We start from the raw sequence: 19,684 nt of genomic DNA, 5'->3' as shown, positions 1-19,684 counted from the left end.
GTGATTGACTTAGTTTCTAATTTTTAATCTTTACTTCAAAGGCCCTTTATCGAACGTAATTTTTTATTACGTTTTGCTTGGTGTGTTTCTGCATTGACTCATGAGGTTTGTAATGCCCTAATACACGATCAACTTTTTGAAGGTTTCACCTTCCTTCTGATCTCTTGTTACCTTCTCAAGCACCTCAAATAGGTGTACTATTTCTGCCTTGGTTTGCTTCCTTGGTAGCTAAAGCACTTTTTTGGGCATCTTAACTTTGATTACATTATTTTGATGAATACTGTGATTATGACTTCTCTTCATTATCCTTAGAAGAACTTGTCAGGGGCAGCTAGGTGGAGCGGTGAATAGCATGCTGGCCCTGGAGTCAGGATCTGAGTTCAAATCTGGCCTCAGACATGTAACCCTAACTAGCTGTGTGACTGTGGGCAAGTCACTTAACCCCAGTTGCCTTGGCAAAAGGAAAAAGAACTTGTCATACCATTGCGTTTGTTTCGTTATTTGAGCTTACCTCCATTTTTATCTACGTCTTTATTAAGTTTGCTTTAGTTGGTGAATCATAACCTATTCCTCGAGTTCCCTGATCATTCCAGGATGAAATGATCTGTTTTCTGAGTTTAAGAAGTGTTTCCTTTTCATATTGCTCTTATAACTTTTAGCAGAGATTTCTTATTGTCATTATTTGAATATATGCTTTAGCTTCCTGGCAGAGAGTAAGCTCCTTGAGGGAAGAAACTAATTTTGGTATTCTGTGTAGGGCCTTGCTGCCTCACAAATAAGAATTCAATAAATACTTAATCAATAAAATGTATATTTCTTTCAAAGGGAATTTTCAAAAAGATCTTGTACCTTGTGAGCTAATTCTTTTATCCAAATGGCACCCTTCAGTGTACAAGGGTAATAAGTTACCGGTTGGGCCTTGAGTGACTCAGTGGAATTGATGCCCTGCTGAAATAACTAATTTATAGCTAATGATGATCAGTTGAGTATCATTGTACTAAATCCCTCATGAAAAGCTTTGCTTTGGACCTGGATTTTCCTTGCAGTTACTTTAAAAACATAGCTCTCTTGGCTTTTGAGAAGCAAAGATTCTTTTACTTCCCTGTTAGTAAAAACATTTTTTTTTGGGGGGGGGGAATTCAAATAGGTGAAATGTAGAGGCATGTTTTTCCCCAATACACCATCCTTTTTATCCGAAGTTTAATTCCCAGTTTGAGTACTGAAGACCTTAGGTAATGGATTGTCTTTTTCACCCTCATCTAATCACTTTTTGACACTGGATAGGGCATGTTGTGAATTTTAAATTAGCAAATGACTATTTTGTTATAAGGTGTCTTAATTTCTTTTTTCAGATTATCATTCAGGAAACCTCAGATTCCTATTCCTGTTCTGCCACTTACGGGTCAGCTCTGCATTAACGAAGCAAAATGGATAATTAACCGTTCTGTCTCACTGTCCACTCGCTGCCTTGTTTTGGCTTCTGTTTTCTTTTCAGACAATAAGTCTTGGCAAGGCCGCCCTCTCCCTATTGGATGAGAATAGTTGTCGGTTTTTTTCCCCAAAGCCATTCGATATTCTCAGAGATTGATGACATTCAACAGATGTGCCTTGCTTTATGGCAATAGATATGTTTCCTAAAGGTCTGTAAATCACACTTGTACAAATTGAATCATGGCTTGTGGGAGCCATGGGAGCTTACTGTTTACAGGGCTCTTCCCTGGAATCTTTTCACAGAAATGAAAAATCCATTCCTAGTGTGAATAATTAGTTGAGCTTACCTGTTTTCCTAGTTTTGATTTTTAGATGTCAATTCCAATGCTAAATTGAGATCAGAAGAGTAAAAATAAGCCAACATAATAGGGAGCGGGTGGTGATGACAGACTGATAAAGTTCTAATTGAACAGTCAAGGTCCCAGGGGGTCTAAAAGGGAAGCGCTTCATAAATGTATCCAGCTTAAATCCATACAGATTTGTAACTAATTAAAACTGACATAATTAATAGGTGTGAAAATTTCATGTGTAAACTTGGTAAGTGATGATAGAGGGAAAAAAAGTTTGAAGGAGGGATTAAAGACCTGCTTTAGGCAGTTTCTCAGGAAATAAATTGAAGTAGAAGGTTGAAGCAATTATCTAGATAATTTAGGCAAAAGTCTCCAGGTATTTCAAGCCGAAACTCACCCTCCACCTGGCTTTGTCTGTAGACACAGTTCGATAATACTATATCCTTCAGGTTGGGGCCCATGTGCCATTTCATCCACTCAGTTCCCACACGTGCTTCTCTGTTTTGTATGATTATTCTTACAGAGAGGGCAGGAAGGGAGAAATACTGATGGCCCCCTCTTCCAAAGCAAAGTGGAAAATTGAGAGGACTGTCCAAATAATTCAACAATTTGGGATTTCCTAGTTCACAGGTGGGGAATCTGTGGCCTAGTAGGTCCTTGGGTGTGGCCTTTTGACTGAGTCCAAGTTTTATAGAACAAATATTTTTATTAAGGGGATTTGTTCTGTGAAGTTTGGATTCAATCAAAAGAGCCAAACTTGAGGGCCTAGAGGGCCACACGTGGCCTTAAGGCTGCAGGTTCCCCACCCCTGACTCGTACTATAATAATACCATTGTAAAAGCTACTAATTTTGAAAGAATTAAGTCTGATCAACCCATTATTCCAAAGGATTGATGACTTTGAATATTGCCTACCTCCTGAGAGAGAGGTGATCCAGCAGAGAGACAGTGTGAGACAGACAAGCATGTTTGGCTGTGGCCAGCATGGGGGTGTGCTTTGTTTGTCTGTTTGTGTTTGTTTTGGGGCCCATGTGGGGAATAGGAAGAAGAGAAGGAGCAGATAGATGCTTGTCAATGGGGGGAGGATATTTTTTAAAAACCCTGTCCCAGTTTCAGGGTCTCTGAAAGAAATATTATAAAAAACTCCATATCTGGAATTTAAAGGAGGTTCTGCTCAGCTGTTGGCTGATACCCAGCCCAGCATTCTTTCTCTTTTATTTTAAAGGCCACTCATTTCACTTGCTCATGAATGCCTTTGGCCATTTTCCATCATTCTGGCCCCATCAGTTTGCCCGTGGTGCTCTCATCAGTATTTTGTGTATTGGTGAGAGCCATGGGATAGAAGTAGATACAGTCTGAAGAGTGAAGGTCCAAAGCCAACTCCTGGACTGGGAGTCAGAAGCACAGTTAATTACTATAAATGTGACCTTGCACAAGGCATGCAACCTGTCTGGATCCCAGCTTTTTCCTCTATAAAGTGAAGGGCTTGGAATTAATGGCCTCAAGGGCCCTTTCAAGCTGTAGAACTGTGAAATCATAGAAGGAAGTGCTATGATTGTCAGAGGTACTAGAACAACAGTGCATCAAGAAAGTTCTGGATGCTCAAGTCACTTAATCTCTCTGGGCCTCAGTTTCCTTGTTTGTAAAAAAATAAAAGAAGATTTAATGCAGTGATCTCAAAGGCTCCTTCTATCTCTAGCATTCATTGAGCCTACGAAATCATATTGCTGCCCTTTATATTCCATTATATTTGTTATTAATGCCTACACAAAACAGAAATTCAATGAATAGATTTTCCCATAGCTGATCTACTTTTCAAGTGTAAAATATCACAAAATGAAAATGTTACATTGTAAATTTATTATAGTTTTTTTTCCTGAATAAGAGAGGTCGTATTATTTTTAGTAATCTTTCATTAATATTAAAGGCCTGTAAGATATAAAATTTCTAACTTGACACTTTTTTAAAAAAGCAAAATGGTAGCTCATACTGGGGCATTTAAATAATAAACTTTCTTCTGGCATTAGTAGTCAGTATCCGTTTTGGAATTCACAGGCTAAGATTACTTCAAGGTATGTAGTCTGGAAGAAAATTATTACACGTAGTCATTTCTTTTTTTTTTCCCCTCTAGATATTCGAATACCATTAATGTGGAAAGACTCTGATCATTTCAGTAATAAAGAAGGTATGTATAAAAATTTTCTTAGTTTAAATCAAACGTGGGATTATTGAAAGCCAGTCTGTTTCTACAATGAGATGCAGATATCATTTGATTAATTGAAAGAATTTTGCTGAATTATTTAACAGACTGATACCGTTTCTCAGTTGTAACTTCTCACCAATAAGGATTATGTGTATCTAGTATATTTTTGGTTATTGCTAAGAAAATGTGCAAAGCTATAGTTATGGTTAAAGTAAATAGGAGAGAAGTCATGAGAAGGAAGAAAGTTGATATTTATAATTGGACTGGCAGCTAGAAATACTTTACTGCCTCTTTACTTATTTATAACTCATTCCAATATTTCAGAATATGTAGCACAGGGTAGGGAAAGAATCTGCAGCTTAGTCTCTGATTTTCAGCATTTCGTGGCGTCTTGGATGGTTTTTACAAATTCATGTACTTTCCAAGGTCACGGAGATTAACCCCAAATCATTTCCAGCTGTTATCCAGCATAGCCTTCACCTTTGTTGTCAATGAGTTCAGAAAGCCCACAAAGAAAAAACAAAGATCTTTTACCTAGTTCACTTTTTCTTCTATATTATATTAGCATTTTTTCAGCTGATTGATATTTCTTTAATAACTGGATCACATTAAGCGTGATTAATTTTGCATGGAATGGTCTAAAATTTGGTTAGTTTTCTATTTCCTTTAAGCAGTTATAGGCGCTTTTAGAAAGGAGCGTGTGTCAAAGAGGAAGATCATCTTTCCAATGATTCCAGCAAAATCTCCCTTCTGATTTGCTACATCAAGTCTCCTCTATGTGTGTTTAGAAGCCAGATAACTCAGCTTGTTGAAATTATGTCCCAATCAGCATAAACAGGTCTGAAGTGAGGAGAGCGCTAGCAGAGCGACTCTCCTGGGACTAAAATACATGAGCATTTTGTTGGTTCATGGACTTTGTAACATCAGTCTTGGCAGCTCAGCGATCTCTTGTTTACTTGACTGGTTTTCAGCCGTGTTCCAGTTAGATGAAGTTATGGAATACTTAAGTTCCAGAAAGGTGAGGCGCTGCTATCTATTGATGGAGCTGCCAGACAAATTCAAAACAAAATGTGAAGTATGATACAGGCAGTATCCAAATTATGCCCCTCATGCTGAGAACGTTCGTCCGTTATATAGTTCCATTGGCCAAAGGAACTTCTCTCCTGTTGATTTCTGTCATTGTCTTTTCTCCTCTCTCCTTCTTTGATTCCTGCCCCTCACTACAACCTTGTTCCCACTACTTCTCCCTTAGTTCTCGAAGCTGGCCTTGCCCTGGTGAGAAGGAAGCATGCCAGTGTTGCTGCTCATTGTTACCTTCTACACCCCTGCTACTTCCTAGAAGTGTCACCGACCTTCTGCTGCACTTCTTCCCTTTCTTCCATAGAGAACATGCAATGAAATAACTGCAAAGGACAAGCTGGATCTTACCCTGAATTCCCAATGAGTCCTTGTCAAAGACCCAGCCTTAGTACTCCTCCAGTCTACCTGCCACCTATAACATTGACTCTGTGGGAAAATGTGCTTTAAGTTTCAAACACAAAAACTTTCGCACACACCTTTTACATAAATTGGGGGCTTGCTGTATTATGTTATTTATGAAAATAAGAACTTTTGGGGATAATACCTTCAATTTCTACTTGCAACTTTAAATTGTTTATCATACTTAAAGGACAAGCTTATTATAGTGATTTAGCTTCATTTGCTAAAATATTGTTCTTTTTTTTTTTAAAGGATCACAGCGCTATGCCATTTTTTGTTTGTTCAAGATGGAAGCTGAAATCTTTGACACCGACATGGTGATTGTTGATAAAACAATCACTGATATATGTTTTGAAAATCTAACTATATTGTGAGTATTTTTCATCTTCCAAGACTAAAGACAGGCTAATCCCTTATTAAAGAAGGCATAATAGCACATGACTTAAGAATTCCAAGTTTTGAATTATTTGGGAGGCAATAAGACATTTTATTTCAACTGCTTAAATACTTTTCAGGTAGAACACATGCTGAGAAGTGAATCTGAAAATAACATGACTACAGAGAATACATCTTTACATTTAATTTAAGACAGTTCTTAAAATTTTGAATGTAAAATCCTTTATGTGGATGAATGAAAACAATGAATATTTAAAGTTTTATTGAGTTGGACTAGTGTTTATAAAATTAATAAGGGTTCAGTTTCTAGATCTATTCCCATAATTAAATTATACCTTCTTTAGAAGTTCATAAAAAAATAGTCACCTTTGGTCTAAGGCAGGTGCATCTTGAATCCCAAACAAGGAGGCTATTATTATTATTAGGTAAGCTTGCCTCCACAGCAATGCTGAAATGTGAGGACAATAGCCACTTGAGATCTACTGACTTCTCCTTGTTGATACTTTTTCCTCCAATACGACAAAAGAATAAAATAGAATTGTGATGCTCAGGTTTGTTTTACAGGTTTATTGTTGTCAGAATATAGGCCGGATAGGATGCCTTTTGTAAGCTTAAAAATTACTGTTGACTAAAAGGCTTTTCTGTCCCCTTCTATATCCTCTTAGCCCCCATCACTATGTGATTCCTGTTTGTTCCTAGAATCTCAAAAGACTGATAGCAACCTGGCCTTACACTCTTTTCCTCTGCTGTCTGTGGAGCCAGAGAATGACGATAGCTCACAGTTCTCTAGAGTGATAGGCACCATCTTGTTTGCTTACAGGCATTATCATCCCCATTTTACAGATTGATATACTAAGGCTGAGAGAGGTTAAGGGAGTTCCCTTGTGATCACAGAGATAGTCAGTGAAAGAGGCAAGATGGACATCCAAGTTTGGCTTGTACTCTGTGCATTGCTGGGGCTGAGTTGGTCCCAGCATGTGTGGTCCTAGGGTCCTAGGGTCAAGTGTCCTAATGGTAAGTGGTAGGGCCTATACTCTTTAATCCTCTTTCTGTATTACATTTTACACACAGAGAATTCAAAACATAGAAATAACACATTATTGCCAATCAGTAGCAAAAATGGGTGTGACCCAGGCTGTGTCTGTGAATACCAAAGACGTTACCTGGACAGATCAGGCCTTGAAAAATACTCTCCTAAAAATAGTCTGGAAGTTGAGGAGCAAGTATCTTCTTTCAGGTTACCTGAGATTATTTTCACCTCTATTAGCAGCTATTTCTTACCATCTTTTAAGGCCAGAATTAGCCTAAGATTCATTCTATTTTGCTAATGTGGTGAGATAATCACTAAACTTTTTTTTTTGCTCTGAAAACTCAAGTCAGAATCTTTTGTAGGAAAAGAAGCAAATTAAGAGTTATTTTGAAAAAAAAAGCATACTAAAAATCACCCTGGTAAATATTTTAAATTGTTTAAAAAATAAACCCTGACAAATGTTTAAAATGCTTTTTTAGAATGTGCTTTTTGTTATGATAATTGTTTCTTTTAATAAGAATTCAGTATTTATGAATCTCTGTTTTTCCTCTAAATATTGACATTTGTTAGTTATTACTAGGAATACTGTATGTTTAAAAGTTGCCAAATAATAAACTACAGAAATATCTGGAAGTGATTTCTTGGGTTTATCCAAACTATAGATTGTTCATTTAAATCTTAAAAGGCTAAAGCTGCATTTTTAAAGTCTCTAAGGCTTTTCATTTTTCCATCTGCAGGCAGCATCTGCTGCTGCTGATCCACTTATTTAGGTCCTAAGTACATTTTCTTGTTGGTTATAAACACTATACTTTTCTGTTGTAAAGGGGCTGGTGTCATGGAAAAGGCTATCTGGAGTGGGCCAAAGTGGCCTCAGCATATTTCTGTGGTTAATGATATCATCCTCTAGTATGTGTATACTTACCCTCTGAGCACCCCAAATGAAACCAAATAATGAAATATGAATCGTAGCCAGGGGCCAGGGGCAGGCTGGGGGCTGGGCATGGACGATCTTGCCAACATGGCAGGCTTCAGGTGGAAACCTACAAATAAGCCCTTGTGAGGGGGGTATTGACACGAGATCTTTCAGCAAAAGACAGTGTTTTGGAGAAATAGTCACTTCAGGAAATGAGGCATGTAATGTAAATACATTAAAAGTATGTCCATGATAGAAATGACAAAGAGAAATAATAACATGGGAAAAACAAGTTACCCAGACCATTTATGGTTTTGTGGGATTTTTTTATTTTTTTATTTATTTTTATTTTTTATTTTTTGAGCATCTGTTCTGAGCTAAGGTAATCAACTGTGTAAGCTAGTTCTTGGAAACTCCAAAAATTTCAATAACTCATGTTATTAAGGTACTAAATAATAAGGACTTTGAGAATCTGACTTATTAGCATATATTAACATAAGCCGATCTCAAATGTTGATTTAGAGTATCTCTTAAGAAAACATCAATGAGAAATTTCTTGGCTCTTATCAATAGCCTTTTATGTCATTTTTCCATTTTTTTTTAACTGACTAAAACCGCTAAAGTTATGCATGTGTTTGTTTTTAGTAATGAAGCAAGGCCAGACTTTCAGGTAAAGGTGGAGGTCTATAGTTGCTGTGCTGACGAGCTGTCTCTAGCAAATGCGCCGAAAACATTGGCCAAGAGACTGAGAACATCTTTCAGTAAAGCTACAGGGAAAAAAATCAATTGTGGACTTCAAGGAAATGACCTTGAAACTGACTTTCACTTCAACCCAGCAAAATTGTAAGTCTTTTAATTAAATATAGCTATATATATATGTCACAGGATCACTTTTTTTTTTTGCCTCTGTTTAGTATACATCTGTATTTTAAACTGGTTGGGGGAATCCAGATATAGAAAGGAAGCTACTGTTATCCCAATAATTAATTGGCTACGGTACTCCCAATGATAACTTCCTTTGAAGTCAGGAAGTTTAGCGGCTGCCTGTTTTATAGAAGAGGGCTTGGCTGGGGAATCTGAGTGTCTGCATTTCTCATAAGGGTTATCTGTGTGTTGACGTGTTTACATGCTATCTGTCTTAATGGTTGGGGACCCTGCTGCTTCTAGTAGGCAGTAAGTACATTATACTTCTCCTTATTATAAGGTATGCCCTTAGCCAACTTAACAGGGTGTCACTTAAGAAAATGTTCCTTTGTTGGCAAGCAAATGGTTGCCATCAGGTCTGTAATTTTTTTGGCAAACCATTAACGAAGTTGGATGGGTTTAATGTCAGTGGCACTCTGGCATAAGACAATACTTTCACTATAAATTAAAGGCATAGGTCCTGGAATTATCAATCCTGAAAATGTTTAACGAGTTTTCTCTAAGATGAATAACGGCGATGGATATAGCCTGTCTCCTTGTGCCAGATGTAATGTCGCAAGTACTTGACTGTCTTAGAGGGGAGGCGGTAACATGATGGAATGCAGTGGTGTCATTCCAGTAGGAACAGCGGCTGCTAATTAAGGATTCTGTGAATGTTGACTTAGAAAACCATATATTAACATTAGCCGTATTCTAATGTAGCACTCAGGAATGTGGCAGGCCCCATGGGGCCATGTGTATAATGGACGTAGAATTAGGGAGGCCTGGGTTCAAATCCTAGCTGGCACTTAGTAGCTGTATAATTCTGGGGCAATTGCTTCATCTCTCTGTTTCCTCATCTATAAAATGAGGAGTTGGATTGGACGGCCTTTCAGTCCTTTCCAGCTCTAAATCAACCAGATGAAAAAACTGGTGCCCAGGGAGGTTGACCAGCTCACCTCTTAGACCACACTTTTAGGCCAAGTTCTCTGGCTCCAAATTTAGGGTTCTTTCTACTCTACCACACTGCCTCTCTGTCATTAAGAAACATTTTTCTGACTCTCAAAGTAAATCTTTTGTTTTATTTAAGCAAAGAAATTTTTTTAGTGAATTTTTTTTTATTCTGGGGCTTTAAAATTTTTTCTCAATTACATGAAAACACAAAATTTTAACTTTCTTTTTTTAAAATTTTGAATTCCAAGAATTTTTGGCCTCCTTCCCTCCCCTTCCCCCTCCTTGAAAAGGCAAGCAATTTGATATAGATTATACATGTGCAGTCATGCAAATCATTTCCATATTATCCATGTTACCAAAGAAAATGCAGATCAAAAAACCATGAATAAAAAAAGTAAATATATGCTTCAATCTGCATTCAGGTGCCATGGGTTCTTTCTCTGGAGGTGGATAGCATTTGGCATTCTTGGATCATTGTATTCCTGAGAGTAGCTAAGTCATTCGCAGCTGATCCTCATACAATTATTGCTGTTACTGCATGCAGCGTTCTTCTGCTTCCATTCACTCCATTTCTCAAAGCGAAGCTAAAAGAGGCAACTCAAAGCATTGGGAGTAACATCTTTGTCTAGACGTGTCTAAACTCCCAGATGACCATTTGGAAATGGACAAGGGAGTATGTGTGCATTTTAGTAGGTTTGTTCTTTTTTTTTTTTCTATTGGTGAGGCAATCAGGGTTAAGTCACTTGCCCAGAGTCACACAGCTAGTAAGTGTTAAGTGTCTGAGGCTGGATTTGAATTCAGGTCCTCCCGACTCTAAGGCCAGAGCTCTATTCACTTGTTAAAAACAAAAACAAAAACACCAGCACATGATTTTACGGTTAATACTACTTGGAGGAGATAGGTTTTTATAGATTTTTAATACCACTGAAAGCTAGATGTCTAATCCAGTAATACTTTACAAAGTTCATTGGTAAATCCATTTTAACCTGCTGTTGCGTGAGTTCCTACCACCCCAACTTCTACTTTTTTGTATGAACCACTTCACTCATTTGTTAAATGGTCTTTAGGCTTAGAAGTACCAATAATCTTTATTAATATAAACCAGCAATGCGAAGTACAGGAAAAAAATAAGATCATTGAAAAATATGCTAATCCTTCTACTCCTGAATCATATTCTCAGAAGGGAAATGTAATTTTCATTTTCATTAAACTTCATAGACTTTAAATGTGCTAGTGTTTTCAGGTAGGATGATAGACTCATGTAATGGGAGAGCTGGGAAGGACCTCAGGGATCATCTAATCCAGCAGGCATTTTACGGATGACAAATTTGTGGCCCAAAGAGGTGAGGAAACCTGCCCAAAGGCACGCATGGCTAGGCCGCGGTGGAGCTGGGATTAGAGTAGATATTGCCTCCCTGTTGTTCTTCATTTAAAAAAAAAAAAGACTTGACATTCTCCCTCCTTCCTACGCCTCCCTTACCCACTGAGAAGGTATCAGTTATACATGTCAAGTCATGCAAAACATTTCCATATTAGTCATATCACAAAAAGAAAAACAAAAAAAAAATTACTTCCATTTGTACTCTGAGTTCATCAGTTCTCTTTGTGGAGCTGGATGGCATTTTTCTCCTTAGTCCTTTGGAGCTGTCTTGGATCATTGCATTGATCAGAGTAGTCAAGTCTTTCACGGTAGATTAGTATAGCAGTGCTCTTACTGCACCCTCTCACTGTTTGCATCAGTTCATATGTGTCTTTATGCTTTTTCTGAATCCCACAATCATACTCCACCAAATCACATACCACAACTTGTTCAGCCATTCCCCGGTTGGTGAGCATCAGCTCAGTTGTTCTCCAACTCACAGCTTCACCAAAAGAGCTGCTATATTTTTGTACATATACGTCCTTTCCTTTTTCTTTGATCTTTTGTGGGGTACAGACCTACTTAGTGGCATTGCTGGATCGAAGAGTATGCCCTTTGGGCGTAGTTCCGGATTGTTCTCCGGAATGGTTGGACCAGTTCACTGTTCCGTCAGCAATTCATTAATGTACCTATTTTCCCTCATCCCTGGTGTGAGGTAGTACCTCAGTTGTTTTAATTTGCCTTTCTCTAATCCATAATTATTTAGAACATTTTTCATATGACTATAGATAGCTTTGATCTCTTCATCTGAAAACTGCCTGTTCATCACCTTTGACCATTTATCACTTGAGGAATGGCTCTTATTTTTGTAAGTTTGACTCAGCTCCCTATATGAGAAATGAAGCCTTTATCAGAGAAACTTGCAATAAAATTTTTTGATATTGCTTCATTGTCTATGGTACCTTTTAATGAGATATTGTTTCCTTCCTTATCTCTTAGGTTTCTTTTTTGCTTTGTCTGAGATCAGGATTGCTACCCCTGCCTTTTTTACTTCAGCTGAAACACAGATTTCTGCTTCAGCCCTTCATTTTAACTGTGTCAGGTGTATTTCCTATAAACCACATTGTTAGATTCTGATACTTGCCACCCCTCTCCCTAAACTCCCCCACCCATTCTCCCTTCACTATAAAAGCTCTTCCTTGCGGGCCTATTATGTGAGAATTTTTCCCATTCCACCTCTCCCTTTACACTTTTTCCAGTGCATCTCTCTCACCCCTCACTCTTTTTTTTTTTTTTGGAGCTCATCCCAACGTAATTGACTCACATTCATGCCTTCTGTCTATGTAGACTCCTAACTGCCCTAATAATGAAGTTGTTAGGAACTAGGGGACTGTACCATCTTCCCATATAGGAACAATTATTGAGTCCCTTATGATTACTCTTTCCTGTTTACCTCATTTCTTCAATTTGAATGTCAGATTTTCTATTCAGCTCTGGTCTTTTCATCAGGAATTGTTGGAAATCTTCAATATCAATAAAAATATTGTTAAATACTAATAAATTAATATTTGTTAAATATTAGTTTAACCTTGTGTTTTCTCTTTTCTGTTTACCTTTTTATGTTTCTCTTCAGGCTTGTATTTGACTGTTCAGCTCTGTCTTTTCATCGGGAATTTAATTTCATTAAATGTGTGTTTTTTCCCCTGAAGGATTATATAGTCAATTTTTCTGGGTAGGTTATTCTTGGTTGTAATCCTAGCTCCTTTGCCCTCCAGAATATTGTATTCCAAGCCCTCTAATCCTTTAAAGTGGAAGCTGCTAAATCTTATGTGATTATGACTGTGGCTCTGTGATACTTGAATTGTTTCTTTCTGGATTCTTGCAGTATTTTTCCTTGATCTGGGAACTATGGAATTTGGCTATAATATTCCTGGGAGATTTCATTTTGGGCTGTCTTTCAAGATGTGATCAGTGGATTCTTTGCATTTTTGTTTTACCTTCTGGATCTAATATATCAGGGCAGCTTTCCTTTGTAATTGTTTTTTTAATAAATTTTATTTTTTAATCATGGCTTTCAGTTAGACAAATAATTTTTAAATTATCTCTCCTTTAGATCTTTTCCAGGTTAGTTGTTTTTCTGATGAGATTTCACATTTTTTCCTATCTTTTTATTCTTTTGACTTTATTGTTTCTTGATGTCTTATGGAATCATTAGCTTCCATTTGCCCAATTCTAAATTTTAAGGAATTATTTTTTTCAGTGAGATTTTGTATCTTTTTTTCCATTTGGTCAATTTTGCTTTTTAAGGCATTTTTTTCTTCAGTAAAATTTTTTACCTTTTTCCATTAGGCCAATTGTTTTTTAAGGTGTTATTTTCCTCAGTATTTTTGTGCCTTCTTTTGGCAAGCCATTAATTCTCTTTTCATAATTTTCTTGCATCACTCATTTCTTTTCCCTATTTTACGTCTACCACTTTTATGTCGTTAACTCTTTAGTCGTTATTGTTGGGCATGTATCCAACTAGCATTTTTCTTTAAGGCTTTGCTTGTAGGTGCTTTCATATTATTGTCTTTCTTCTGTGGTCTTCTCTGCTCCCACGGTAGCTTTTTGTGGTCCAGTTCTTTTTTGTTGCTGTTGTTAGCTCATTTTAACAGCCTCTTTCTTGACTTTGAACTTCAAAATAAAGTTGGGCTTTGCTTACCTGTAGATGGAGAGGCACTTTTCCAAGCTTCTGACTTTTATATGCACTGAGTTCTGAAAAGTCTTCAAGTTTTTGGTGATTCCAAGGTGATAACATCCTGGGATAGGTATGGTTACTGCTCTCCCATTCTGTGGCTCTGGTCTTTACCCAGGAAGGACCCCTGTTCCCCTGCAGCCACAAATACTAGTGCTTCTCTTGGCCCTGGACCTGTGCCTAGGTCCCCTGCTCTAGTACATCCTTAAGCGCTACTGCTCCTCTTGGCTTTTGGAACTCTCCCTTGTGACTGACCACAAGCACTCCTCTCCACCCTGGAACTGGGACAGACCTGCATACAGGCAAGAGGGTTGCCAGTTGGTGCCAGCTACACTTGGTGCCACCAAAGGTTGCCTGTAATCTTTCTGACCCATTGTCCAACCCATTTACTGTGTGAGCCAAGAGCTCCCTAAGCTTCTGTTTCTATTCTTATTGCAGCCACCTCTAAGGCCTTGCTATTGCTACTGCTGTGCTCTAGGCTTGCGGCCACAGTGTCATGAATGTCTCCTGCTGACCCTTCTTAGGGTGGAACAGTGTCTCTCTCTGGCCTCTTGTTGGCTCTGCTGGTCCAAAACTTTATTTGAGAAGATATTTTAAAGCTGTTTGGAGGGGAACATTGGGAGAGTTGAGCTTAAATCGCTCATCTGGTTCTCCAGTGTTCTTTAGAAACTTTTCCAACATACCCCAAGGCAATACTGTTTAGAATAGCGAGCACAGGTTTAGAAATGGAGAATCTGTATCTTAATTCATATCCATTTTGTCCCAAAAGATGACCAAATAATAGAAACAATATATACTTTTGAGAGTTTTGAGAGGGATTTTTGAGAGATGCATCATTGACTAATATGTCTTGAATTAAATAATTTGTTAAGGCCAAGTATATATTATTCTTGGCAGGAATCATTTCTTCTCTGTCTTTTTTTTTTTTGGTGAGGGCAATTGGGGTTAAGTGACTTGCCCAGAGTCACACAGCTAGTGAGTGTGATGTGTCTGAGGCCGCATTTGAACTCAGGTCCTCCTGACTTCAGGGCCGGTGCTCTATCCACTGCGCCACCTAGCAGCCCTAGAATCATTTCTTCTCGTCAGTCAGACTAAAAACCTTTGAGAGTGATCTTTGTGCCTCTGATACATATAGGCTGTGTGACCCTGGGGGAGTCACTTAACTTCTCAGTGGCATAGGCAACTCTTCAAGACTCCAAGAATAAGGGTCAAAGAAGATGTCATTGCTAGGAGGAGTTGCCCTCACCCAGGAATTGTCAGTTCCAATGAAATTACAGGTCTGGGCTCTGTCTCCAGCTCTACCTCACAAAAATGCTATTATCATGCTGTATCCCCTTTCTTCTGTTTTTTGTTTGTTTGTTTGTTTTTGGTGAGGCAATTAGGGTTAAGTGACTTGCCCAGGGTCACACAGCTAGTGTCAAGTGTCTGGTCTGAGGTTGGATTTGAACTCAGGTCCTCCTGACTCCAGGCCTGCTGCTCTATCCACTGTGCCACCTAGCTGCCCCCCTTTCTTCTGTTTTCTTAGCACAATAAATGACCACTTCTCTGGTAGATCCCACTTAGGCCGTTGGCTGAGAGTCATTTGACTAGAGACCTTGCACCAGCAGTAAACCATCTACTTGGCTGTATGGGAGGCCCTCTTTGTGCTGCTCAGCCCTATGGCAGTTTGAGAAAGTGCATACAACCTCATTTCTTGGCTTTTTAGTGATATTTTTATTTATATAGAACAAGAAGAGAGATGTCAGAGGAACAAATTCCCTCCTTCCCAGATGAAATCAAACATAGAGACAGCTATGGCCGTAATTCAGGAAGAGTAGAATTTGTAGTGTCTGAGCAGTGATCTCTGGAGGGAGCATTATAGCAAAATCACATATTGGAAATTTGGAGTAGGTGTGGAGAAGCCATGGCATTAGCCAACCAGCCTGAATGGAGAAGTGTGTCCAGATCCATTCATGAGCAGGTAGAAAGAAGGCAGTATAGTTTGTGGAAAGATTGGAAGCCTGGAGTTCTAGTGCTGGTACTGGCGTAGACACTTAACTGGCCGATTATCCTTGGGAAAGTTACCTTTGTGGGCCTCAGTAGCCTTATCTGTAAAACCTCCAGGATCCCTTTAGTTCTTTCTGTTAATGTTTAAATCAGAATGTCTCTAAAACTAATTTTACTCTCTGTAAAATAAAAGGGTTAAAGTAGGTGATTTAATATCCTTTTCATTCCTAAAGTTATAGGATTTTAAAATTCTACAATTCCGTCTTGCTCCGCCGTCACTAATGAAAACACCAGTATTAAAATGCTGTTCTGTAATACAGCGGGAACATTGCTGACATTAGAAGTGGTTTATGTGGGAGTCTAAAGTGTGAAAATGGTCTCCTAGAAGGTCCTGGAATTTATTCTACTTGACCGCCCATCCTATTACCAGAATCCAAGGTGGGAAATAAACAGCTGAGATGGAGTCCCTTAGAATGAGAATTTGTGATCCATCTTTTAATAATAGAATAGGCATAAACAATATGAGTTATATGTAGTCAGCAGACCAGCTGAGTCCAACCCCACTTTTGCCACTGACTGACAGTTTAGCCATGAGCAAATCTCCTCACCTCCCTGGGCTTCCTCAGTTTGCCCATCTGAAGAAAAACAATGTAGTACAAAAGGGTCTTGGAGGTCCCACCTTGCTCTGTTGTGGGATTCTGTGAATCTTAGAAATGTGGCAGTTGTTTTCCAGCATGCCTTCTAAAGTACCCCTCTGTTTGCCTCGACATTTTTCTGGACAATAAATTGCCATGCTGATTAGTCTATTTGGTTTGAAAAATAGTTACTGATTAAATTTTTGGAAACTCTGTGTTGAGGTTGGCTGAAAGGAATGAATGTAATGTTTTAGAAAGAAAGGAGAATACTGACAAGAATATTTTTAAAGTAAGGTCATTGTTATTTTTGGCAGAATTGTTATAATTAGTCATGTTTGAACAATGAGGTAACTTGAAATATCAACATGCATTGTTTTATTTGAAAGAAGACACGGAACATTTAGGGGTAAAATTTTTAATATGCTTCCTGATTGGATTCATTTCTTCATTTTATTGGCAAAACGTAGGAGTTTGGTCTTACGCAACTTTCGCTAGATTCTCAGCCTCTCAATTAGCTGCCTACTGATTGGGTGCCTTTGTAGGCTATCTGTTAATGTCCCTTGGGCTTGATTTCAACAAATCACTGCTTCATTGTATATTAGGTATACCTTGCTTTAAGCAAACATGGAGTGAATGCCTGGTTTTACAAACAGATGATCATTTTACAAAATGAGTCACCTTAGGATTCCTTTAAATAGCAAGCGCCCTAGTACTTTTAACAATGAGATTAAATTTGGAAAAGTAGCTTTATGTGGGACTTGTCAAGAATATAAAGCTATTGTGTAAAGTGAGGTGCTTACTTGAATCCTTGGAGCGTCTGTGATTCCATTGGTATCTCCCTTCCTCGTGGTTTTCATGATTATTGTGCCTTCCTCCCAGATCATCATGCCATGAGTATCCTCTCCTACTCCAGCTAGGCTGGGTCTGTGGCCATTTTCTACCTTTGGGGGGTGGGGTTACCTTTTAGAACTTCACTTGATGTAGCTTTGGAGACCCCTTGGGTCACTTCCAACCCAGATGAGGCATAGAGGAAGAGTGAGATATATTGTTATTAAAATACTTCACTGCTGTGAAAAACATTGAAGCTTTCTGAAAGAGATTGAATTATAATGAGTCACTAAGATAGAGAAGCAACATGAATGTTAGAGTGGAAAATGTGTTGGCCTTAGATTCAAGAGAGTCCTAAGTTTTTAAATCTTGCCTCTGACATTTATAGGCTGTGTGATTCAGTTTCCTCATCTGTAAAATGGGGGTGATAATATCTGGCATGCACCCCAGAGGGCTTATGTGACGATCACAAAAATGAGGTGCTTTATAAGCCTGAAAGTGTCCATATAAATATCCAGAATCTTTAAGTAAAAGCAATATCATAGATTACAAATATTTTCCTGATATTTTAAAGTAGCTTATATTTTTTGCCTCATTCTTTTTTGTTTTGGATCTTTTTTAATTTTTTAAATTTATTTTGATTTATCAACAATCACTTCCATATGCTTTTGAGTTTGAATTTTTTCTCCCCCTTCTTCCCCACCACTCTCCCCAAGATGATGCACAATCTAATATAAGCTATACATATACATTCCCTATTAAACATATTTTCACATTAGTGATCTTGTAAGTGAGAATTAGAACCAATAGGAGGAACCATCAGAAAGAGGAAACAAAACTCAACAAAAGAAAAAAAATTGCAAATAGTATACTTCAATCTGCATTCAAACTCCATAGTTCTTTCTTTGGAAGTGGATAGCATTTTCCATCACGATTGCCTCATTCTTTTTTAAGAATAAAAAGTTTTTTACATTAGTCATTTTCCTCTGAACCCCAGCTGTCACCCACTGCACCTTCCCTTGAACAAAGAAAAACATTTAAGTAAAACTTATTCTCTTTCTATATCCATGATCCCACCTCCTTTCTGCTAGGAGGAAGGAGTACACCCAACAAAGTCTTGAAAGGATGCACATGCTGAAATCTTGCAAATGTAATCAAAAGACTTTTTAGCTACAAAGCACCGGTGGAGGAGGGAGAAAATCACTGTCTAGAGACCATTGAAAGAAATGTAGGAAAAGTAGCTGCTGCAGACCCCAAAGTTCAAAGGAGATAACAATCTACAAAAGGATTCCAAGAGAAAACCTTGGCAAGCACCAAGAAGAAATGGGAATCACAGAGCTTGGGGGGATGAGACCCTTGACAGGAATGTAGCTCTGCTAGGTATTCCTTACAGAAAAGAAACAGGAGAGGTGAAAGGGGGAGCAGTGGCATTGTAGATTATGGAGTTCTGGTTATGTCAGGAGTTCTAGGAACCAGAGAAAGAGAAATATAGAGGGTGTTTGACTGGATATCAGCTAATGGGACAACATGCGGAAGCAATTTTGTCTCAGACTATTACAGATCACCTGGTCAGGAAACAGATGACAAGATTGGTTCACTGGCATGATGTAGTAATGATAGGCGACTTCAGTTATCCAGACTTTAGCTGGAGGGCTTTGTTCAAAGCAGAGCAGCCAGTAACTTTTTGATTTGGTAATTAAAAATGGCTAATTGGTAGTTGGTACACAAAAGGAGATAGTAAAAGGCTGTTTAGGTGTCCGTGAGTAGAGATTGGAAGGGATGGCAGGTGTGTTAAACAACTGTCTGATATTTGAGGGATCATGGCAGTAAAGTAGGAGATGTACTGCAGGCCTGGAGAGGGACAAACATTGTCCCACTTTTCAAAAAATGGGAGAGAATGGAATCTGTACACTAAAGATCAACCTAACTTAAATTCCTGGGAAAGTGTATTGTTAAAGATCTTCTTAGTAAGCCTCAATAAAAGGAAGTGGCAATCCTAAAAATAGCCACCACAACTTCGTCAAAACAAGCCAGGCTAATCCCTTCTTTTCCCTTCCTCTCCTTCCCTTTCCCCATCCTTTCTTTCTTCTCTTTTCCCTCCTTCCTTTCTTTCCTCCCTCCCTTCCTTATTTCTGCCTTCCTCCCTCTCTCCCTTCATTCTTTTCCTTTCTTTTTGTTTCTTTCTAGGGTTACCAAAACAGTAGATGAGGGGTGGGGATAGATACCGCATACCGCTCTCATGGAAAAGATGGAGACATGTGGGCTGATTGATAATATAGTTAGATGGATTTGGAATTGGTTGAATGGATAGACCCAGAGAGTAATCATTACCACTTCAATGGCAGCTTAGAAAGATATCTGTAGTGGAATTTCCTCCAAGGACCTGTGCTTGACCTTGTGCTGTTATATAAAGGCATAGACAGCATTCTTATTAAATTTGAAGGGCACACAGCTCGGGATAATAGTTAATATAATGAATGACG

At 38.3% G+C, this 19,684-nt stretch overlaps 1 protein-coding gene across 1 annotated transcript in view; it reads left to right on the top strand.

The window, feature by feature from the left end:
- The window catches only part of RTKN2 (rhotekin 2), an 80,761-nt gene that overhangs the window by 31,106 nt on the left and 29,971 nt on the right, over positions 1-19,684 (top strand). The window contains 3 exon segments of the mRNA XM_020998247.2: positions 3,912-3,965; positions 5,715-5,832; positions 8,447-8,644. Coding sequence (XP_020853906.1) covers positions 3,912-3,965; positions 5,715-5,832; positions 8,447-8,644 — 370 coding nt within the window.

Source organism: Phascolarctos cinereus, unplaced genomic scaffold, assembly GCF_003287225.1.
Source record: "Phascolarctos cinereus isolate Bilbo 61053 unplaced genomic scaffold, phaCin_HiC Scaffold_3;HRSCAF=262, whole genome shotgun sequence".
Taxonomy (NCBI): Eukaryota; Metazoa; Chordata; class Mammalia; order Diprotodontia; family Phascolarctidae; genus Phascolarctos; species Phascolarctos cinereus.
Note: the sequence above shows the minus strand (reverse complement) of the source record. Positions and strands in the feature narration are given on the sequence as shown.